Source organism: Halyomorpha halys, unplaced genomic scaffold (assembly GCF_000696795.3).
Source record: "Halyomorpha halys isolate HHAL.00 unplaced genomic scaffold, Hhal_1.1 Scaffold165.1, whole genome shotgun sequence".
In the NCBI taxonomy this organism is placed as follows: Eukaryota; Metazoa; Arthropoda; class Insecta; order Hemiptera; family Pentatomidae; genus Halyomorpha; species Halyomorpha halys.
In genome coordinates this window covers 267571-288947 of record NW_027111427.1, presented here as the reverse complement: position 1 = coordinate 288947, position 21377 = coordinate 267571, and the positions used below count along the sequence as shown (strand labels likewise).

Here is a 21377-nt window from a genome sequence, read left to right as displayed (position 1 = left end):
GAGAGAGAGAGAGAGAGAGAGAGAGAGAGAGAGAGAGAGAGAGAGAGAGAGAGAGAGAGAGCTTTTTATGATATAGATGAGTACACTAATTTTAGTTAAATTAGACCATCTTCTCCAGATATTAATCTTCCGTCATCCATCGACCATCGTCTCCACATATTAATCTACAATCAACCATCAACACCATATTTATTATAACTGTATTTACCGTTGGCTCAGTCTATCTTTCATCATGGGATATGTCGAGACCATCTTTTTTTCAGACGCCTAGGAGGATTATCAGGTAATGAAGGAGAAGTCAGTGGTTCGGAAGTTTATCATGGGAGGATTGGTATCTGGTTCTGGCCAAATCGGTAACATATGGGACATTGAGGTCCTGATGGATGACTTGATTTGTGACAAAGTAAGGAGCATTAAGGATTTGACGAAGAACTTTTTATTCTAGGTATTGGATTTGAGAGGAATTTGATAATTTAGTAGAACCCCAAAGCTTAACTCCTATGTCCAGATAGGTCTTATTATAGTGATGTAGATCAGTCTTTGTAATGGATCGGAAGTTTAGATCGCTCGTCACGTAAGTGCTCTAATAGTTCGAATTGACGAGCAGTTTCCTATATCATTAAAGGATACTGTGCGGCAGGAAATTCCTTGGAAAAATAAAGTCAAAAGGGGGGTTTTATGACAAACTCCAGGGGCGTGTCAGAGGAGTAGTAGCCAATCACCGACTGCCTTCTGTGTCAGTTTAAATGGTAATAGAGAGCATTTCTATTAACCTCGACGTGAACCTGAGCTCCGGGGGTGTTTCTAACTCCCCACATTTTTCATCACTTTTGCTTAGAGAAAAAAAAAAGTTGTGTTACTGTCCTTTGAAAAATAAATTCAAAACTTAATTTTCTTGTTAATTTAGACTCAATAGTCAACTTTCTCATTCCACTTTAAAATATAAACAATCATATATAAGTTTTTATATGAGGACAAAATGGTAAAGATTTCGGTCTGTGAAGAACACAAATAAGTTAAACTTATTTTACCGAATATATTGAAATAGAAAGAGTAAATTACATTACAAATATAATATTCATAATATCCAAGGTCAATATCTAACATATACATATTAATAAATATTTTCTATGATACAATTTTATTTCATCAACAGACATTTTAACTATGTGTTTTTCAAGTCAGCCCTTATCTGGACCCTGAAAACCAGGGCCCAAGAGATTTTGTCATCTCCCTTATCTTTCCCTGGCGACGAGCCTGCAACTAGGTTTCGAAAGGATCAAATACTAGAATATCAGTATGGGTCGAACTATTATATTTAATCAATTACAAACTTTTTTGTTCACTATCTCCTTAGTGTGTTAAGCGTATAGTAGTCTCTATCCATTTTTTATATATTTTTTATATTATGCCTCTCTATCATTACAAGCTCGAATTTTTTTAATATTTTAGTTAAACTAAGAATAACAAATAAGTAAGTTAATTGGTGATTATTATGACGTGGATTTTTTTAATTTTCGAATTCCTACAAAAAAATCAGTTTTAAAAATAAAAATTATGAATCTTCTTAGGTTAGCCTATTAACTAAAAAAAAATATAACTAGTAAATTTTGTTTGAATAGATAGATAATAATGTGAGTTTTAGAAAATTATTTAACATTGATTGGTTGTCATTATGAAATGCTAACTTTTTATTAAACAAAAAGACATTTAACTATATCAAGCCACGATAGTGATAATTGAAAACATTCCCATATGTTATATTTTCCTTTCTGGCCGGCTTGTGTGAAAGAGGATAAAAGCGAATGAGGTCAACTACGCGTGTATAACTTCAGGACTGCCTTCAATTTTTTTTTCTGGGACATAGAAGCATCCTATAATTTCTTAACATTAATACTTATATATAATATAATTAATACTTCATATCTAAGAATAAAAAATGTTTTTTAATTAATCAGAAAGACATTATTATAGCCAACATAAATAACTTTACTGAAGGCGGACTTGAAAATATCCTGTTAGAATCATCCTAATCTACAAACCATGTACATATGCGACACATTCGATTTGGATAAACTTTTAATTTAAATTCCTCAGCTTTATTTTATTTGTATCTGAAACACGGCATTGAGAAAAGGAATTCGTTTAAGATAGCTTTGACAATGGGGAGTAATTTACTTGTGCTTGGACATGACAATTATTTGATTTAGAGTGAAGAAGCTAAAGCTATTAAATTAAATATAATACTCTTGAAAATATAAGATCTCGAAATAGCAATAATAAAACGAAATGTATAATTAAAAGCAACATTTAAATTACTTCAAGGGATGTAAATTATCAGGGCACACTTTTGAATACGTAGAAATGTTTAAGTATCTCGGCTCTAGAAGAGGTTGTTAATTCTCTGTTGCAAAATTATTTATTTTACGTCTTATATAATCTCATAATGTATTTCCTGTTAAATGTAGATTAAATTTGTGTTAAATATGTATGATTGCTGGTCTATCAAATACAATATAAAGTACCAAAATAGGATTTGCCTCAGTTTTCTTCACAGCGAATTTCATACACTATATTAGATTGAAACTCTGTTTTGTCTTTGTTTTTCGTATTGGTGTAAAGTTTGGATAAAATGTCCATGTTTCTTAGTGTAATTGCGTGATCGTTTTAGTTTTTGATATTGATTAGAGTTTGTAATAATTTCTCTCTGAGAGTGTTGGTATATAAGGAATTATATAGTAATGTATGCTGTTGGTTTCTTGGACTTGTGGTTGCTTCAATTTTAGTGTGGGTTTAGCAAAATGTTTTTGACCAATTGCAATAGTCTAGGGCTAATAAATATTTTTTTTGCTCTCACATATCTACTAACAAAGGTGTTTGTTAGAATACGTTTAAACACACAAAAACCTTTTACTTATCTAATCGCTTCAATATACTTATTTTATGTTCCCATCTGATATATTTCCTGTTGAAAATAATTCATTTTTTGTAATATAACTCATTACTTTAACGGACTAATTAGCTGTTTAGTAAGAGCGTAAAGAACAGAAAATTTTAATTTATAGTACAGATAGAATATTTTTGAGGATTCCATTAATTTTCGGAATATATAAGACTGAAATAGCTTTTCAAATGATACTTTAATGTGCCTAATGAAAATATATAATTGAAGTGAAACTAAGTAAACAAATACCAATAACTTTTATCTGGTGAAGTGGATTCTAACGGACCCTAACTTTTTAAATTAGCCCAAGTCCTTAACTTAGTACTATGACAAAGTTTAATTAACTTTAAATAGTTACAATACCAAAAATTGTTTATCAAGTTATAATTAATGACTGAAATCGACGAATTATATTCTCTTTGTATTTAATTTAATTTAAATTTAAATCAAATTTAATAAAAAAAAAAAATTGTAGTCGTGAGTCAAGCATGTGGGTTCAGGAGTCCTCTGGGGTTCTCCTAGTGGATATAAAGTGGATATCCATTATTGGGTAAAAGTCTGGTCAAAGATAATTCTGTCCAAACATCTCCTTGCACAACCGTTGGTCTAGTGACAGTACTTCCTTACAAAGTATTCCAAACCTGACCATTCATAGGTTAGAGCGGAACAGATTAATATTTTATATTATATTTATATTACCAACAGACCATGAAGGCCTAAGCCCTAGGCGTTTAGCGCGATGTATTTTCCAATATTAGGATGTAATATGATATTGTAATACATACTGTGATAATGTAATACATCGTGCGTTTCTTGACGTGGTTTTTTAGCAGAGTGGATTCGTCACTCCCACGCCTATTTTTTGTGAGTGCCACCCATTGGCTAACAGGCCTCGCAAATGCCCGCTGGGAGGTTGTCAGTGAGTTTTGCATTATTTTGTGCTTGAAAAAAGCCCGGGTGGAACCGGGATTCGATCCGACAACCTGTGGATTGGTAGACTGGCGCGTTACCACGCTGCTACCGCTGCCCCATTATATATATTATAGATACAAAAAATATAGATTATATTGTAAATGTGCTTGTAACATAGGTTTCTATACAACAAATCTAAAGATGGTGGTCCTATAGTTTTGACCGGCAGTGTAAATCCCGTTCTGTAACCGCAAATAAAAAAAAAAACATAAACTATTTGAATATTTTTTAGAGACATCCACCAAAAGAATAATATCAATTAAATATCTAAATCATCCAACTCATCGATGTTAAATCATTATCTGGTCGAGAATAGAAGGGTCAGGATTGGTGCCATTGCGGTGTGAAGGTAGGAAGGAAGGAACATGCCTTCCAGTAACGAGATCATTAGTGATTTGAAAAGCTGTCAGGACAGATCCTATCCTACACCTTATTATTAAATCTATTGCATTTCATTTCAATTCTTGTTATAATAAAGCCGAATAGTGTCTATTAAAATAAATCTGCTAGGTAGATAGTTTTATTTTATTTATATTTATACGTTTTTAGTAGCCATAAACAAACTTAAAGCACTGCTATCTTGATGTCTTTCACAATCCGAAGGAAGTGGCTCTTTGGACTTTTACTACTGTGGTATTTATCCCAGTAAAGATACGAGCCTCCCTCTGCTAAACATATCACTACTACTTTTTAATGTGGATTGCATAGACACGCACGCATACAGACACACTTATAGACACACACAGACTTACAGTAATTCTATGAACAATCAAACAAACAAATAAAATAATTATTATTTTCTCATTTTAATTTTCTTAATATCAGATACGTTTATAAGTTTTTTCTCAAACTACTCATTTTTAAATTGCTAAAAACTATGGGTATATCAGTGAATACGCCTATTTCCGTGACAAAAAATCTATTTCAGACAAACTAGGCATAGTTTCGAATTTATAACCTAAAATCATACACTGGGAGAAAAAAAACTACAAACGAGATCTATTAACAAAATATTGAATTTACAAAATTTAAATCCACTTTATTCTAATCTCATAAACACACTATACACAATTAACAACATTAAAAATAGCTTATAGAATACAAAACAGACATAAACAGACTGATTATCTAGAGAACATTTAGGTTTTCGAAAAACCAAAAAATCACCGATACTTATACCATTTCACTATTTAACAGTATCACTTCAGTTCTAGAGGTTATTATAGTTATTAGTTTATGTTAACCTTCTTTAACCTCATAATTCCATTTTAATCTAGAGCTTCCTTTTTATCTTCTTCCTTCCACTTTCTTCTGTAGCTATCGTTGGCAGTTTTTCTGCCGATATTCTCTTAAGATATCGTAAACAACATAATTTTTTTCTTCTATTATTGAAAGAAAAACCCTTATCCAACTCTATCAGCTCTTGTATACTTTTTTCACGTCTCTTCGCTCTCCACTAAAAAAAATTTCCGTAGATAACAGCCTTGTGCGAATTCTGTTATTAATTACCAATGTTTCCATTTAACTTAAGCTTCAAAGGACAGAATTTAACATTTAGGTGGTATTTCTTTCCTCATTCAATATAGATGGTGAAGTTTTCTTATTATATTCATTCCCAGATCGTATAGAAGAAGCTTCATTAACAAGGATAAATTTAAGATTGTTCTTAGTTCTCCGTGATCTCTGACTGCATAGTTCGCTGATTTACATATATAGTTTATTCCATTATTTCAACTCTTGTTTAGTATTATCTTTTATCTATTTCAGGTAGAAACGAAAGGACTGAGCGGTCCGATAGAGTTCAAAGAGGGACGTAGGATCGGGTTCAAGCTGGACGTGGTGAAGCTGAAACAGCACTCGGTCGTGAAGGTGGGCGAGTGGACGCCGAGTGGGCGCCTCAACATCACCGACACCGGGGCCTTCTTCGACTCTACGTCTCTCAACGTTACCTTAGTAGTGATCACTATATTGGTGAGTATCCCATTAGTGATAACTTACTGATTCTTGATTAATATCTTCGGAAACTACCTATATTATTTTATTCAATACCAGATCCCAGGTGGGCCTTACATGGTCAATATAACAATAAGATTTTTTCTTTGTTTAACAATTGATAATAGGGGATATAGTCTCGTGCAAAATACATCCCTCACTATTTACGACGCTATAAATATTAAACAATTGTAAATAATAACGATAAAATAATTTAAAAAAAAAAATATTGATAAAAAAATAAAGTGATACAAATAATAATTCTTAAGAAGAGAGAAAAATAAATATTAATAACAAAAACAATGACATTTATAAATTTAATAAAGTAAATAATTGACTTCTAATGCAAAAAAAAAATTGATTTGAGAAAAAAAAAATAAAATGGTATTAATATTAATGTCAATAATAGAATAGATAAATATAGAATTAATAACAAGGTGTCCTGCAGCAGCCTGGGCTTCAGTCTTTGAGATGAGGTTGGATTTCCCAAGTTACAGCTCCTTTAACTGTCGATAACTGAGAATGGAATTTTATGAACCATTTTTTTTTTTAATTTTCTAATGATTCTATTTGTAATTCCCGATGCAATTGGCCATTTCTTACAAACCAAGGAGCACTGCGATTGTTAGGACCTTATTTTGAAATGATCTTAATGTTTTTCCTTTTTGTAAGTGATGCCGCTCCCCAGACTTCACAGCCATACATCAGCAGTGGCTTGAGTATTGTTTTATAAATAAGAATGGTTGTTTCTGGTTTTAATTTAGATTTTCTATTTACGATATGATATAGCATTGTTAACCTAGCTTTGGGATTAATGTATATACATCCTAAGCCAATAGTATGAATGAAGAAATTAGCAAGCACCTGAAATCACCTAAAAAAAAATAAAAATAATGCGAAAATTACAGTTTTATTATTATTATTTTTTTAATATGAATGTTATTATTTATTACTATTATATATTGCCCAATGTTGTGGCAGATTGTAATAGCTATCAATAAATGCAGTTTTATTACAATTAGTCAAATTATTAATTTATTGTATTACATATGAACTCTACGTATCTACCTATATTTATTGAAATTTAATGAAAAACCTTTTTTAAAAAACGTTTTTCTGATGTGAGGAAAAATGAAGAAATGATAAAAAATGGGGTTTTTATTATTAGTAAAATAAAAATAGTAAAAAGTTAACAAAACCTTTTTGAACTATTAAATTTTAAGCTTATAACTGATAATAATTAATTAAAGTACTTCTTGTTAGAAAACAGTCCCAACAAACTGATATAACAAAACACCGTGATCCTAACACGTGGCCTTACTTGCAAAGACAATTTATGATATAATCATACAATTTATGATATTTGAGGTAGAAATGGTCATACTTCTAATGCTTTATTTATTATCATTTACCTTGAGAGTTTACACTTTCCTCCCTTACCAAACATAATTTCTGGGATTTTTTTTTGTTTGGATAAGTGATTCAACGAATCGAAAGCTTGTTACTCACGTTTTCCTTCAGTCACTTTGGCAGCAGAAAAAATAAATAAATTTATGATTAATATAATCCAGAACCGTTCTGAGAAAGAGTTCGGAAAACATTTTTAGTTATGTTCTATCGAAATTGTGAACTTAAAAAATAAAGGTCAGACGCAGTGAAGAATAATTGAGAATAAATCAGTTATTATTAATTGAAAATGGAATAGTTTTTATATTATGTCATTTGAATTGCTTAATTAAAGCATGACTGTCATTATCTAGAGAGAATATATTTGATTATTGAGGCTGTGAGTGAGTATTGTATAATTATAAGCTTGAAAAAATCCCGGATAGGGCCGGGGGCTCGAAATCGCAACCTTTGGGTTGGCAGACAGGCGCGTAACCACGCTGCTACCCTCCCGACTAAACGTTGATTAAAATAAACATACATCGTTTATTGTTTTTATTCTAATCCCTATAATAGTATATTAATTTTAAACACTCTAGTTACGTGTTTAAAATTAGAAATGATAAAAAAAACTCAGGTTTTTATACTGTTTCTATTCTATTTTTGAATTTTATCTATGAAACGAAAAATTTTATACATTAAGGTTGGTTAATACATTCGTCTTGGTCGATTAAAAAGGCTAATAATTGGTAATGATATAACGTACACTTTAGACTGTACATCCAAACAATACATGTCTACTTATGTGCTCCGAAGCATTGTTCCTTTGTTATTGACGATAATGAAGTCATAGAGGTCGTATCGTTATCTCGATTTGTGGAGTATCGATTGACATGTATTCAACGTGTTTAGATTTCTATGGAAGTCTATTGTTCCTCTCTCATTTTACACCTAAAATGATGTGCTTTCGAAATCTCGTATGCCTCTAGGCATGAATGTTCATTTGCAACGCTAAACTTCAGTGTCGGAGTGTAAATTATATGAATTTGTTCTGAGACTAGCACTGAAGCCTTGTGGTGTAGAACATTCATGATGGTGGGGGGGGAGAGGTTATGTTCTACATCCGATCCGAAGTGCCTAAGGGTCCCTTTTCTCTTTTTTATATACATAGAATAGGTTTTATCTCATGGAATAAAATTTTAAACCATTCTAATCCTTATTCAGGAACCATTGGACTCGAGTGAGAATAGTTTACCTAATTCAGCAAAGCATTTAGTGCTAACAAATTCTAAGCATTTTCGAATTATTGTAAAAAAATTGGAAATTTACTTACCTATGAAACTCACTTCTTTGAAATTTTGAGTATGATTATTACTTGAATATTTGAGAAAAAAACTATAGGCACTGTACAATAAATTGTCAAAGAAATTATGTTTTGAACTATTACTATGAACATCAATTATTACAATTAAATATTTGAGCTCTTTTTTATTTATTTGTTTCAATAATGATGTAAAACGTTATATAAAAGTTGAAAAATGGAAAAGGTTCCATTTTCTGAATCATTGAAATTATCATCAAACGAAAATTTACATTTTATAAACTATCAAGGAGGCAATACTTCACATTTGTATTATTTTTAATTCAATTGTTTACAACAGGTTAATTATCATTTAATGATAGGTTTCAGTGGTGGGTAAAATCTAATATTTCATTTCATTCGTTTTATATGATATATTACTATAAAAATTAATTTTGAGGGAAACACTATTTTTTTTCAAGAATCAAAATCCCTAATCACAAAATGGAAATTTAATATTTCTATAATTAAAATAAATCAAATATAATTACGAATTAATTTCTAATAGTTAACTTAAAAAATATATTAATTAATAAAAAAATTAAAAAAAGACCTGACTGAGATTGTGTTTATATTGTTTTGCAGAATATTGCAAAACATGTGAACAATTGATTCTATGAAGTGACATTTCCGGTCAATCGATTTTATGGAATATGTTCCAGTTACATCCTAGGTATATAACCACCTTAAATATAGAAATTCAGTTTTTGCGCTATTCTGTTCACACAGTCCATTTTACGCAATACTTTATCGTACTATATATTTCATATATAGGAAAGCAAAAATAAAAATTTAAAGGCTCTTACTCCTTCATTTGTAAGGCCTGCAGTTCTGCCTTCCGTTCAGTAATGCGGCATTGTATCTATAGCTACTGAAGGGGCAAATTAACGGTTACTTCTTTTTATACCCTTTCATTGCTCTTAATCAATCTTTGTAATCTGATTGCTTGATCAAAATGCAATTCAGTACAATTTGTACTTTACTTACCTATTTCGGTACTATTCCTGTATTATAAAAAATGTACAAAGCTGTTCTGAATACACAATCTACTGTTATTATTTTCTGGGCTATTCAACTGCATTCAACGTTTATACTCATCACCACACGCGAAAAAGAAAAAATTACATAAATATACACCTTACATCAACAGCACAAAAAGGATTGGCCAAACAGAGACAGAATACATTGGCAATCGTAAATTTAAGAACCTAATTCTTTTGATAAAACTCGATTCAATTTCTAGTAAAACGAAATTAAAATACTTTTACAAATGAAACATTACAATTTACAACATTAAAAAAGTATAATTTAGAGAATTATTATTATTGGCGCGACAGACCGTGGAGATCCAAGGCCTCGTGCGATGTACTTAAGGAATACATCGCGTGTTTCATGACGTTGTTTTCCTAGAGTGGATTCGTCACTCCCACGCCTATTTTTGTGAGTGCCACCCATTGGCTAACGGGCCTCACAAATACCCGAGGAGAGGTTTGTGAGTGAGTACAATTTTCTAATTGTATAATTATATGCTTGAAATAATCCCAGATAGGGCCGGGGACTCGAACTCGCAACCATTGGGTTTGCAGACAGGCTACCGTCACACCTATAGAACCATAGTAAAAAATAAATTAAATTTACCATTAACTGGTGAGATAAAGTCAAAAGAAATTGAAACTATTTTCTTTATATATTCAATTAAAAACCTAATAAGTCGTTTTCAACTCACTTTTAACAGTTGCTATTCTGAAAGATTTTTATAATGAAGAACTGAAATCGGTGAACGTATTTTATTTACTTGTTTTTAATTTCATGTTTTTTCATCTTAGGTCTCTAGAAAAAACAAAAAAAATCAAAAAAAGAGTTAAGAGACGCCATCATACTGTGTGCAGCATTACGTATGTGGTTGCACATCTGATTCTGTCAAGAACATTACAGGTCATTCTGAATAAGCGAAAAACCCACAAGTCTAATTTTTTTTCTTGCAAGAACTCCACTAGTAAGTGATGCTTCAAGCTATTAAATAACATCACTTCTATCATTATAAAGGAGAGAGAGAAAAACTTTATATAAAAAAACAACAAAGTTGTGCTGGTACAACATTGGGCTGATACACAGTATACTTATTCAAATCTAATTAGGCATTTTTTAAAAACTTAAAACGTATAAGTATAACAAGTAAACAATATATAATAATAGTATACGATTTTTTTTCTCTTTTGTTTCATGGCTTCGGTTCTTTTATTTATTTTTCTCCTTTCTATACTTTATTCATTAATTTTTTAATACCGTTTTTTCTATCCTTTTATTTTTCATACTTTCTATTCCAAACCAATGTAACTTTTTTTTTTTCTTATTATCCTCCCTTTAACATAAATAGAACATACCTAAGATACAAAATACATATAATATACATTTTCAGTAAATAAGGATATTAACACGTAAAATCAGTTACATTAATGTGTTATTTATTATAAGGTCTATTTGGAACTTTGGAGTTAAGCTTTGAAACTCCAAAAGCCTAAACAGAATGTTCTCTATTACCTGGATTGCCAAAAAATTAATTTATTTGTTATTTACTGCTCTTTTAAAGAATTTAGGCTCTTTTTTCGACTAATTATACTATTTTAAACAACATTAAAAATGCTCATGCAATATAAGATATAAACTGCAGTGAAGATAGATAATCCTTAGACCGGACTCGCGTATATGAAACTCATCTCCCGAGAGATTACTAGGTCAACTCCCATCTGGATGGTTAATTAAACTTTCAAATTGTCCATCACCTACCGGATATTGGCCTAAGATCAGGAATCCATCAAGGAGTTCTCGTAGGTCAATCTCATCCAACAAATTCGTTTTCAACATCCCTGTAACTTTATCATTACTTAAGAGATGATTTAACATCTCATTTGCAATAAAAAAAAAATCATATACTGCATGATCCGATTGGCGAGGGAAAAGAACATTTATATTTCGTGTTTTTCAAGCAAGTATGGTAAATGCAAAGGATTTATAGATTTTATATAAACCTGTTTCTTTACTTATTTATTGTGTATACTTATTTTTTATTTTTTTTTTTTTTTTATGAGCAATCAAATTTTATTTATTGATAAATATTACAATCTGCTATAACATTGTTAGGCAATATTCATACTAAAATAAAATAACATAAGAATAAAAATAAATGAAAAAAAAAGTACATAAAAATAAATGAAATCTCTCTAAATATATACAAACAGAAGGATAAAGAAAATAAACATAATCAAGCTATCTATATGAAAAAATAAATAAATAAAATAATCTCATGTCACATTTACACTCTTATATATAATATTTACACTATCGACCTGAGGATCCCAGAGCACACTCTATCCTCCACGTATGAGTGGTAGTGCAGAGCTCTTAGAGATCCCAGCGCATTCCTCCCACCGCATCAATGGGGCGTAAACACTCAACTTGAGTGGAGCATCTGACCATTGCCAGAACCCCAATTGTCCGTTTTTATTTTACAATAACTCTCTTGGCCACTGCCGTTTCAGCCTTCGAGGTGGATTGTAGAGATGGGTGGATATTGAACCAAAAGGATTAGGATGATTAAAAAGATGTATACGGAATTTTGTTGGTATGAGCTCAAGTACAAAAGGGATATGAAGGTCATGGTGTAGTATATATATATTCAAATGAAATTTAGCATTTTTTTTCTTTAACCTATTTTGTGCACACAGTATTCAAACACTAACAAACACATGATTCCAACGAAAAAAATAATTCGAAAAAGAGCTATAATTCAAAAAAGGAGACGAAAATTTCAAAAATGCACTTTTAAAAATTTAAACAACGTCACTTTAGCTTCCCCATCTGTGAGAACTGCGGATAAATTTGTGTTCAGTCCCTATTCTGCTTATTGTTTTTAATTAGTGAGACCATTCTTCAAAAATATGTTCAATTGTGAGAATGGGCTGACAATATTGGCACGTTGAAGGTGACAGTCTTCTAATCAGGAGCGTGAGAGGACAGTATGGCCTATTCTCAAGCGGGTTAGAGCAACTTCTTCCCAGCAGCTGCTGCTATAATATAATGACCATGGTTGTACTACTCTTACGATTTCCTTTAATTTACTTAGAGAACATTCATTCCACGTGGCCTAGAGGGGTTTAGGAATAACATTAATGTAACTCACCTGCCAATATCAAAATTTCTTTTAATTGTGTTTTACTTTTTTTTTTTTATTGACTGTAGTTTTTAATTAACTGTACATGAATGTAAACTTTTTATTAAAGGATTCACGATTGTTATCAATGAAATAACCGTGACTCCGCACCTCCAATACTTCTTTTTAATATTTGTATATTTAAAATCGCCCTTATATTCAAACCGAAGAAAATTAACTAACTTTCTGAAGTAATAATCTTTATAATGGGAACCAGTACCAATGGTTCCTTCCCCAGAATTTATCGCAGCTTATTACTTAGCTGAAGGAGGTCCTTGGATATCAAGTCGACTCTTTTAGATACTTTATTCATTTTCATTCAAACAGTTAAACAGTCCATTTGGAGTCGAGCAGTTGAAAATTTAAGGAAAAAAATATTAGTTATGCTAGCTAAGATTTAGAACTGTCTAGGAATGGCCATACGTAATGATGCACAAAGGGAAGAATTACACAGGAAACAGCAGGTTCTACGGCTTCTGTATCGACGTACTCCAGCTGATCGCTGAAGAGGTCGGCTTCGATTACATCCTCCAGCTGGTTCCAGATCGCAAGTACGGGGCTCCAGATCCGATCACGGGCCAGTGGAACGGGATCGTCAGCCATCTGATGCAACACGTATGACCCTCAACCTCCAAAGCATTTCGTTGTCACTTTTGAAAAGTCGCAATTATTTTTTATTGTATATTGCACTAATAAAAAAATTTGAAGTACTGTTCTGATGTCGTTTTAAGTTTCACGCAGTATTTGGTGTTAGCACTAGTGATGAATAACGTTGAAGTTATTAGATATCTGGTTATTTGCTTTGTATTTTGTGATATATAGATTTACTATGTAATATTTAGTAATGTAGAAGTAATCACAATACACATGTTAATACTAACACCTCTATATAATAGAATCACATCAATATTTATTTGTCAATTAAGTTTGAAATTTTGGATTCAGCCAACTTTTGAATAGATAGAAGGAAATTTTCGCTATCAGAATAATGGAATGAAATTTAATATTTTTTCTTGTATGCCACTATGGACGTTTCCATAAATATGAAGCTGTGGTGTCAGGTTGTAATGGTCAGACGTATTCTACATCCAAAGTTTATATGATATCTTCCTCTTCTTAAGAGAAATCCTTCACACTCCTCATTATATCACCAATAACACAAACAATAATTAGTCTCGCAGCTTCTATATTAAATGTCAACATATTTATTAATCCTCTAGTTCCCAGGCTTCTTTTTCAACTAATCTCTGATTATTTGTTTAAGCTTCCTAAAAATAATATTATTTCGTAACTCTCTTAAACATAATGTTCATCGAAGTTCTCCAATTAAAATGTTTATTACAGATACCTTTTTATTATACTTCATTAAAAAATATATATTTAATTCACCTACAGTTGGTTTAGAATTGCTCTTCATTCGATACAGTAGCCGCTAAGGTGCCGTTTCAGGAGACCCCGTATGTGATGTCCAGTGGCGAGAATCGAAGCAAGTTCGAAGGCTTCTGTATAGACTTGCTCCACCAAGTGGCACAAATGGCTGGCTTCCAATACCGGCTAGAGCTGGTCCCGGACGGCAAGTACGGTGCCTATGACCCAGAGACCGGAGAGTGGAATGGGATGGTACGCCAGCTCATGGATAAGGTAAGTCATCATAGTATGCATCATGGTAATATTTTGTTGTTTTAAGGACGCGCATATTAAGACTATAATACTCAAAATTTACTCCTTAATTTATGCTTCTTACTACTCAGGATTTGTTCCATCATGAAACTGGCGCCCGACAGATGCGCAATACGCTTTTCTACTCCAAATTCTGTACCCCACTCATTTTATAATAGTTTTGACCGTTAAATGTGTTAATTACTGTAACCTCTTCAATATAATAAGACCTTTCTGCGTGCATCTTTCGTCGGTATTACCTCTCACTGACTAATTGATGTCTGTATCTCAAATACGGCAATGCCTTTGAAGCTTAAATGATTAATAATGGTTCTCCTTATGTTGTAGATGTGTAAAAGGCTAGACTTAAAGGAATTCGGCCTCTTTAACTGGCATATAAAAATGAGAAGCTATATATAAAACTTTTTAAAAAAATAGATTTCGAATAAGTCCAAGACTATATAAACTATAAGATTATAGCTACTCATTTGAAAGATAAAGTCTTTTCAAAACAAAATAAAATTCGTCAATATCTCCCAGAACTATCAAAGATCCGTTTTATCTCTATGTTCTTAATATAAAAAAGAACAAACACTAATCATTCACTAACTAATTAATCACTACATCTCAAAAACGACAATAACCATGCAATTATTACAAGTGCTGTGTAGCCCCACCTCGTGTTCATTTCTAAATTCTACGATAGAAAATTGATGATTAAAGCTTTGTAATAATAATATATACATATTACACGTAATAATAATATATACACAGTGTAAGCTTCAAAATGCACTCGACATCTCAGCGTCCAAAAATCACCAATATCAAGATATGTGTATTAACGAACTCATACAAAAGTGAAGACTTGAAGATTTCCTTTCACTATAAAATAAATTGCTATAAAAGCATTGAAATATAATTCTTACTAACTCTAACACTTAAAATTGTTACGGAAGAACGACTCCGACTTGATCTTCGACCGAAGTTGGTTGAGCTCTTTTGTCACTACAGCGTGGAAACCACCTTGCTAAGATTCAGTTCATCAATGGCAACCGAAAGGGAGGGGAAGATGGTGTTTAAGACTCCACTCAAGTATTTATATAAAATTACACACACGAAAAGAAAATCATAAAAATAGTTTCTATCTAGTTTGAATAGTGTGTTTTATAATTTAAATAATGGCTGAACATTGTACCAAATACGAAGAAACTATTATTTAATGTTCAAAGTCATTTTAAAATTAGCGACATCCTTTTGAAGCTCAGAGCTACTTAGTGCAACTTAAATGAGGCTAATTAGCGGATCTTTTGACAGTGGCACAGTGTAAAGGTTCCCCATTGATGGAATAACCCCTCAATGGAGGCTAGCTAATGCCACCATCTTGGAAGGCAGCCAATGCCTCCTTTCACCAGCTGGATTATTCAAATTGATTCGTCCCAGGGCCAACCTAATCGTCGACAAAATGCTCTTTCTCTTGAGAAATATTCCTCTCCTCTCAATCTTAATTTGATATTTTTTCCTTCTTTTTAGGGCCAATTTTATTTTATTAAATTATATAGGTCTCAGTGGAATTCCCCTAGTGGAAGAAAAAGACTTAATCTTCCAGGTATCTACAGGTATCATTAATTCGGTACAAGCCTATGATTATCCTAGAAATGTTAATTTGTATGACACGCTGTTCATTAATTAAAATATTATACTGAAAATATAAATTTCTGTTCGTACCATTCCATAACATTGAATAAAATTAAGTACGTTACGCTTTACCTTGACATAATTGACAATTTAATGAAGAACCTTGTGGGCGGAGCTAAAGCGAGGAAGTTACTCTCAAGAAGAGGAAATCAGTCTCTCTCTTCATAATCTGACGGCTTTCTTCCCCAGGGTCTTCCCTACTTTCCTTCAATGGGAAAGTGAGGATCAGGTTTACGTTTAGGTCAATAGGAATGTCCGCCATTAATCAGTAATCTATACTGAAACAGAAGGTAACCGATGATTGGCTCTTAGTCCTCTACCACATCTCAGGAGTTCATAAGACTTCCTGGGGCACATTCAACTTCTATGAAGTAGATACCCTTCATTGGGATGGCAGATAAACCTTGCGGCTTAGTGCGAATGCTGACTATATCACCTCCTTGGAAAATAGTTGGTCACAAAACTGTACTCACTTCCTTACCAGGTACTAAACACAGGATCCTCCATGGGTTGAATTTGTAAAAGGCTATTTAAAAACAAATTACCACAATTGATGTTCCATTGTTAAAAACATCGTTTGTACTAGTTATTTACTTTTTCTACAAGTTTGTTTCAAATCTTTTGAGCTTTAGGCACATTACTTCCGAAACTGTTCCCCTTTATATACAAACTAGTTATCCACTTCACAGAGATTGATTCCATGTTTTGATATTTTCATCTATTGTAACCAGATATATGTCATAACCCTACTCTCGTAAGCAAAAATGACGCTATGGGGTTGAGATTTGGCCACGCCCCTTGAAGGCAACTTTACGTTGTAGTTAATAGGGATTTCACAAGTTTATGTAATTATCTGTAAAATCGTTCATTCATCGCAAATGTGGGGAGAATAGAAGTAATTTGGTATATCTATAATGAAAATCCACTGAGCCGTTCTCGAGAAATTTGTACTTTTTTCACTATTCTGTTCAGATCCATTTCAATTTGAATATTAAGAATCCTAAAAGATATTTACTATTCTAGAAAGTAAGGAGTAAATATAAATTTAATTAACTTGGTAAATATTTCACTTAATGTTTTTTAGGAACAGTTTATAAAAAAGTTATTTATTTTAAGGAAAACATTAAAATATACAGTCTGATACAAATAAATAATTGTTTCTGATATAATGGATAAAGTTGTTTTTAAAGAAAAAAAGTGAAACCAGTAATGTTATGTTTTAGAATACTTAATGTTTACAAAAAAAATGTGGCTAAGAATTAATATTAATTAAAAAAACCAATATCAATAACACAATGTGAGCACGCTTTGAGAAACTCAACTTTTTTTTTTAATCCTCCTGCCTAGCTATTTTTGACATACGGGTGCAGCAGCAACTATCAACTGTTAAATATGGCGTACCGGAAGCCACGCCTACGAACGGAATAGACCCCTCCTTCTTGTGTCACTCGCACTGCAAGCGTACCTCCTCCATTATACTCTTTCCTCCAAGATTGCAACAAACTGTTATATGTCTTGTATAGGTCGAGTTGACGATGTGTTAATAATATGATTGAAAAAATTAGTAGTTGGAACCGGCTAATTAAGAGAAGTCAGTTCATTTTTAATCCTTAAAAAAATATTTATTAACGTTTTTAAAAAAATTATAAAATTTTTAATACTTAATGTTATTTATGGGAAAAGTAGTATAAGTCAGGATATGTGTGAAATAATCTTTTTATCATTTTTAATAGAGAACACTGTTCCTCATTTTTTAAGTGGACTGAACACAACTAGGGATTATTCCGATTAAACGTTCTTTCCTTTGACATTTCAAAACCCAAGCTTTCCTCAATTCAATAGCATGAGAAAATCATGAAATGAAATAGCAGTTGAAAATGTTTTTTACTCATAATATTAATGTAAAATCGTTTCACAAAATAAATATTAAGTTGAAGTAAATAAGTTCTTGCATTCATTAGATATGGCATCCCGAATCTCACTTTGATAATACAGTCTGATTGAATCTCTTTATCTATTGTTATAGAAAAAATCAAAAATACGAAAACCTTCCTTACGTTATTAAATTTGACATAACAAAATTGGGCCAAAATAGAATTTTAACTGTACTGTATAAATTTAAAAAACATTTTCTTCCACCTGACCATCATGGGAGCCTAAAAACTAATCATAGCCCATTTCTTTTTTATTTATATATTTTAGCAATTGTTATCTTTGTTAATATCAAGACTTTACCTAGTCAGTTGAATTTAGTTGGGATATACGATATAATCATTAGGTCTGACATAAAGCAAAAAGTAGATATTCTGATTTCCTTTAATGCTTTAGAGCTTCACAAACATAAATATATATTTGTCTGAACATGAAATCAACATTGAGATAATTTATAGCGCCTAAATTTCTTGTAATACTGTCGCTATATGTAATCTCTAGTGACATTGTTAACAACTTATTATTCAACACTATCCACAAATTTATATATTTTAAATTCTACACCTGTAGCCTGTAGTTTCCCGATTGATTTGTCTGTATTGTATAAATTGTAAATTAGAATAAAAATTAAAATTCATTATTAGAAATAACTTATGAATATTATTATGGTTATTTAACATTATTTTGAAACAACATAGTGGGGTATGGACATATTGTTAAAGAAACTGAGAGACACTTTTATAAGTTTGTGTACCTCCTGACCCTCAGTTAAGCAAATTCAAGCTGGGTTATTTATACTGGACAAGCAAACCAGCAGGGTAACAAGTGCTGAAGTGAAATTTCTGCTGAGAGCCATTGGTAAGTGGAGGAGGAATCATGAATGGATAAGGGAGGAGCTGGAAAGTAGTGGAGCTAAAAAAGGGATAGTTAGAGTGGTTTGGTCATTGTTGTTGAATAAAGGTTGAGAGGGAACTGAAAAGAATGAGAGTTTGACCCACTGGAAGGAGGCTGTAAGAGGATTCCAGAATTTTCTACTAGGAGTATATCACAAGGAATAGGAGGTAAAACCCTTCAAGAAATGAGGTAGCTTAGGAGGTACCAAGAATGACAGGAAGAGGAAGAGAAAGAAGATATAGTTATTAACGTATAGACCATAATTTAGATGAATTTTTTATCAACTGTAACCCAATCTAACAGGAATGTGACGAACATCCAGGTTGGGGTATAGGTCCAGTTCGGAACATTGTGTGTTTGATTCTCACCTAGGGTAGTTAATATTTATTTCTTGGCGGTCCTGAGAAATGAGCCTTGACACTCCCATCTTGGTTAGTATGCAGTGGCAACTCAGGTAGCCACTAGGTGTTGGCAAAAAAGGACAGCTAGGCCCACGGGCCAGACTAGTTCCCCCCACCAGATACCAATACTAATACCAAACCCAATCCAATGAATTCAATTAGAGCAGAGTACTTATATTATTTATTGTATTTTATTAATATATCTTTATATTATTTTCTACTTTTATTTATAAAAAATTCTTTGATACTCCAATATATCAAAAAAAAGGTAGGTACATCTTAGATCTACATGAAATAGAACATAAAGTTGATGTACACAGTTTGAGGCTAACAAATAGTTACAGCTACTCGTTGATAGGTGTCCTGTAGACCTTTTCTTATTAAAATACAGTTGTTGTAAGTTGTAAAATGTTGCTTAATTTATACAGTTAGATTGAGCAAGTAGAAGAATTGTATCTTTAAACTAATGAAATTTCGTATCTGTAAAGTTATTTAAATAGTTTAAATCATTATGAAAGATTGTTTAAAATGTTCATGGACCACATTCTACAGAAAGGAATAAACCCTCGACTTTATAAACTATTATTTAATGCTGTATTAGTAATCCTTAAGTATCACTCCATGCCCTTTAGAAAAGATCCAAACAAAATTTTTAATGTTTCAATATTGGAAAATGTTCGAGAAATTATCTTTGTATAAAATAGAAGCCGTTTAATACACTGCTAGTTGTAATCAATTTGATTTATGATTTTTTTTTTTTTTTTGTCATTTTGAACTATAAATTCATTTTTCCCTGGTCAAATACTATGTGAATTTATTCCTTTCTCCAGAATATAGCCCATACATTACAAGTTTGTCACTATTCTTGGAATCTTGTAAAATCTTTTCTTGATAAAAATAAAATTATCACATACATTCATAATAGCAATTGAATAAGCTATTGATGATACCATAGATTTGTGTACTCTATAAACATTATTTTGACTTAAGGAATGGTTATTAATGCTAGCTTAAATTTTGATTATTTATTTCTGATCAACTTTTCTTAATATCAAGCATTAAATTTTATTTCTTTTTAAAGTGCTATTACTTAATGTCAAAGATTGAGTAAAAAGAATTTCCTAATTTTTGTCGGTAATCATACCCTGTCTGATTTTTTTTTACCCAATATCGCAATTTGTTATTCATTTATTTACTTTCATCATTTCCTTGTCGTCTCAACTTCAGATTATATTTTGTAATATGAGTATTGAGTTCACAGCTTATTGTATAACATATTCCATACATTTATGAATATCTATCCAAATAAAAATTATATAATAAAAAATGAACTAATAATGATAAATTAAGGATGTTGTATAGCTAGGAGGCTATGCAACAAAAGACATGGATAGTGTATACAATATGGTTATTGCTACTAATAATTATGCATGTGAATAAACAAATATGCCAATCAAAAGAACGGTTGCTAGATTGAAGATATAATTTTTTTTCTTTCCTATACTATTGGTATTTAATGTGTTGTTGGTTTAAAAAAAATAAAATAAATGGTTTACAATTTAATTACAGAAAGCTGACCTTGCGGTGGGTTCTATGACAATAAACTATGCCAGGGAAAGCGTCATTGATTTTACTAAACCTTTCATGAATTTAGGAATCAGTATCTTATTCAAGGTAATTGTATTCATATAAAATAATATATTTTATGATGAATTATTATTTTATAAATCATGTCATTGATGTATTACAAAATTTTATTGAAAAAAAAAAAAAAATTAATAAAACATAACTTATTAGTTTATCAAAATATGGTGCTTTGGATAATATTTATTCTGGATAGCTTTAAATAAATGTGTTCATTTTATTTTCACATAAACCTTGGATGGTCAAACAGTAATTTTTCTGAGAATGAACTTTTTATAGTGACATCGT

General features: G+C 31.4%; 1 protein-coding gene across 3 annotated transcripts in view; it reads left to right on the top strand.

The window, feature by feature from the left end:
- Positions 1-21377, top strand: part of LOC106678872 (glutamate receptor ionotropic, kainate 2) — a 253179-nt gene that overhangs the window by 217464 nt on the left and 14338 nt on the right. For 2 of the 3 annotated variants that reach the window (XM_014417682.2, XM_067049424.1), the window contains exons 9-11: positions 5684-5887; positions 14314-14505; positions 21015-21119. In XM_014417682.2, coding sequence (XP_014273168.1) covers positions 5684-5887; positions 14314-14505; positions 21015-21119 — 501 coding nt within the window. Of the gene's footprint in view, positions 1-5683; positions 5888-13275; positions 13480-14313; positions 14506-21014; positions 21120-21377 lie in introns of all 3 variants that reach the window. The other variant, XM_067049425.1, reaches the window with a different exon arrangement.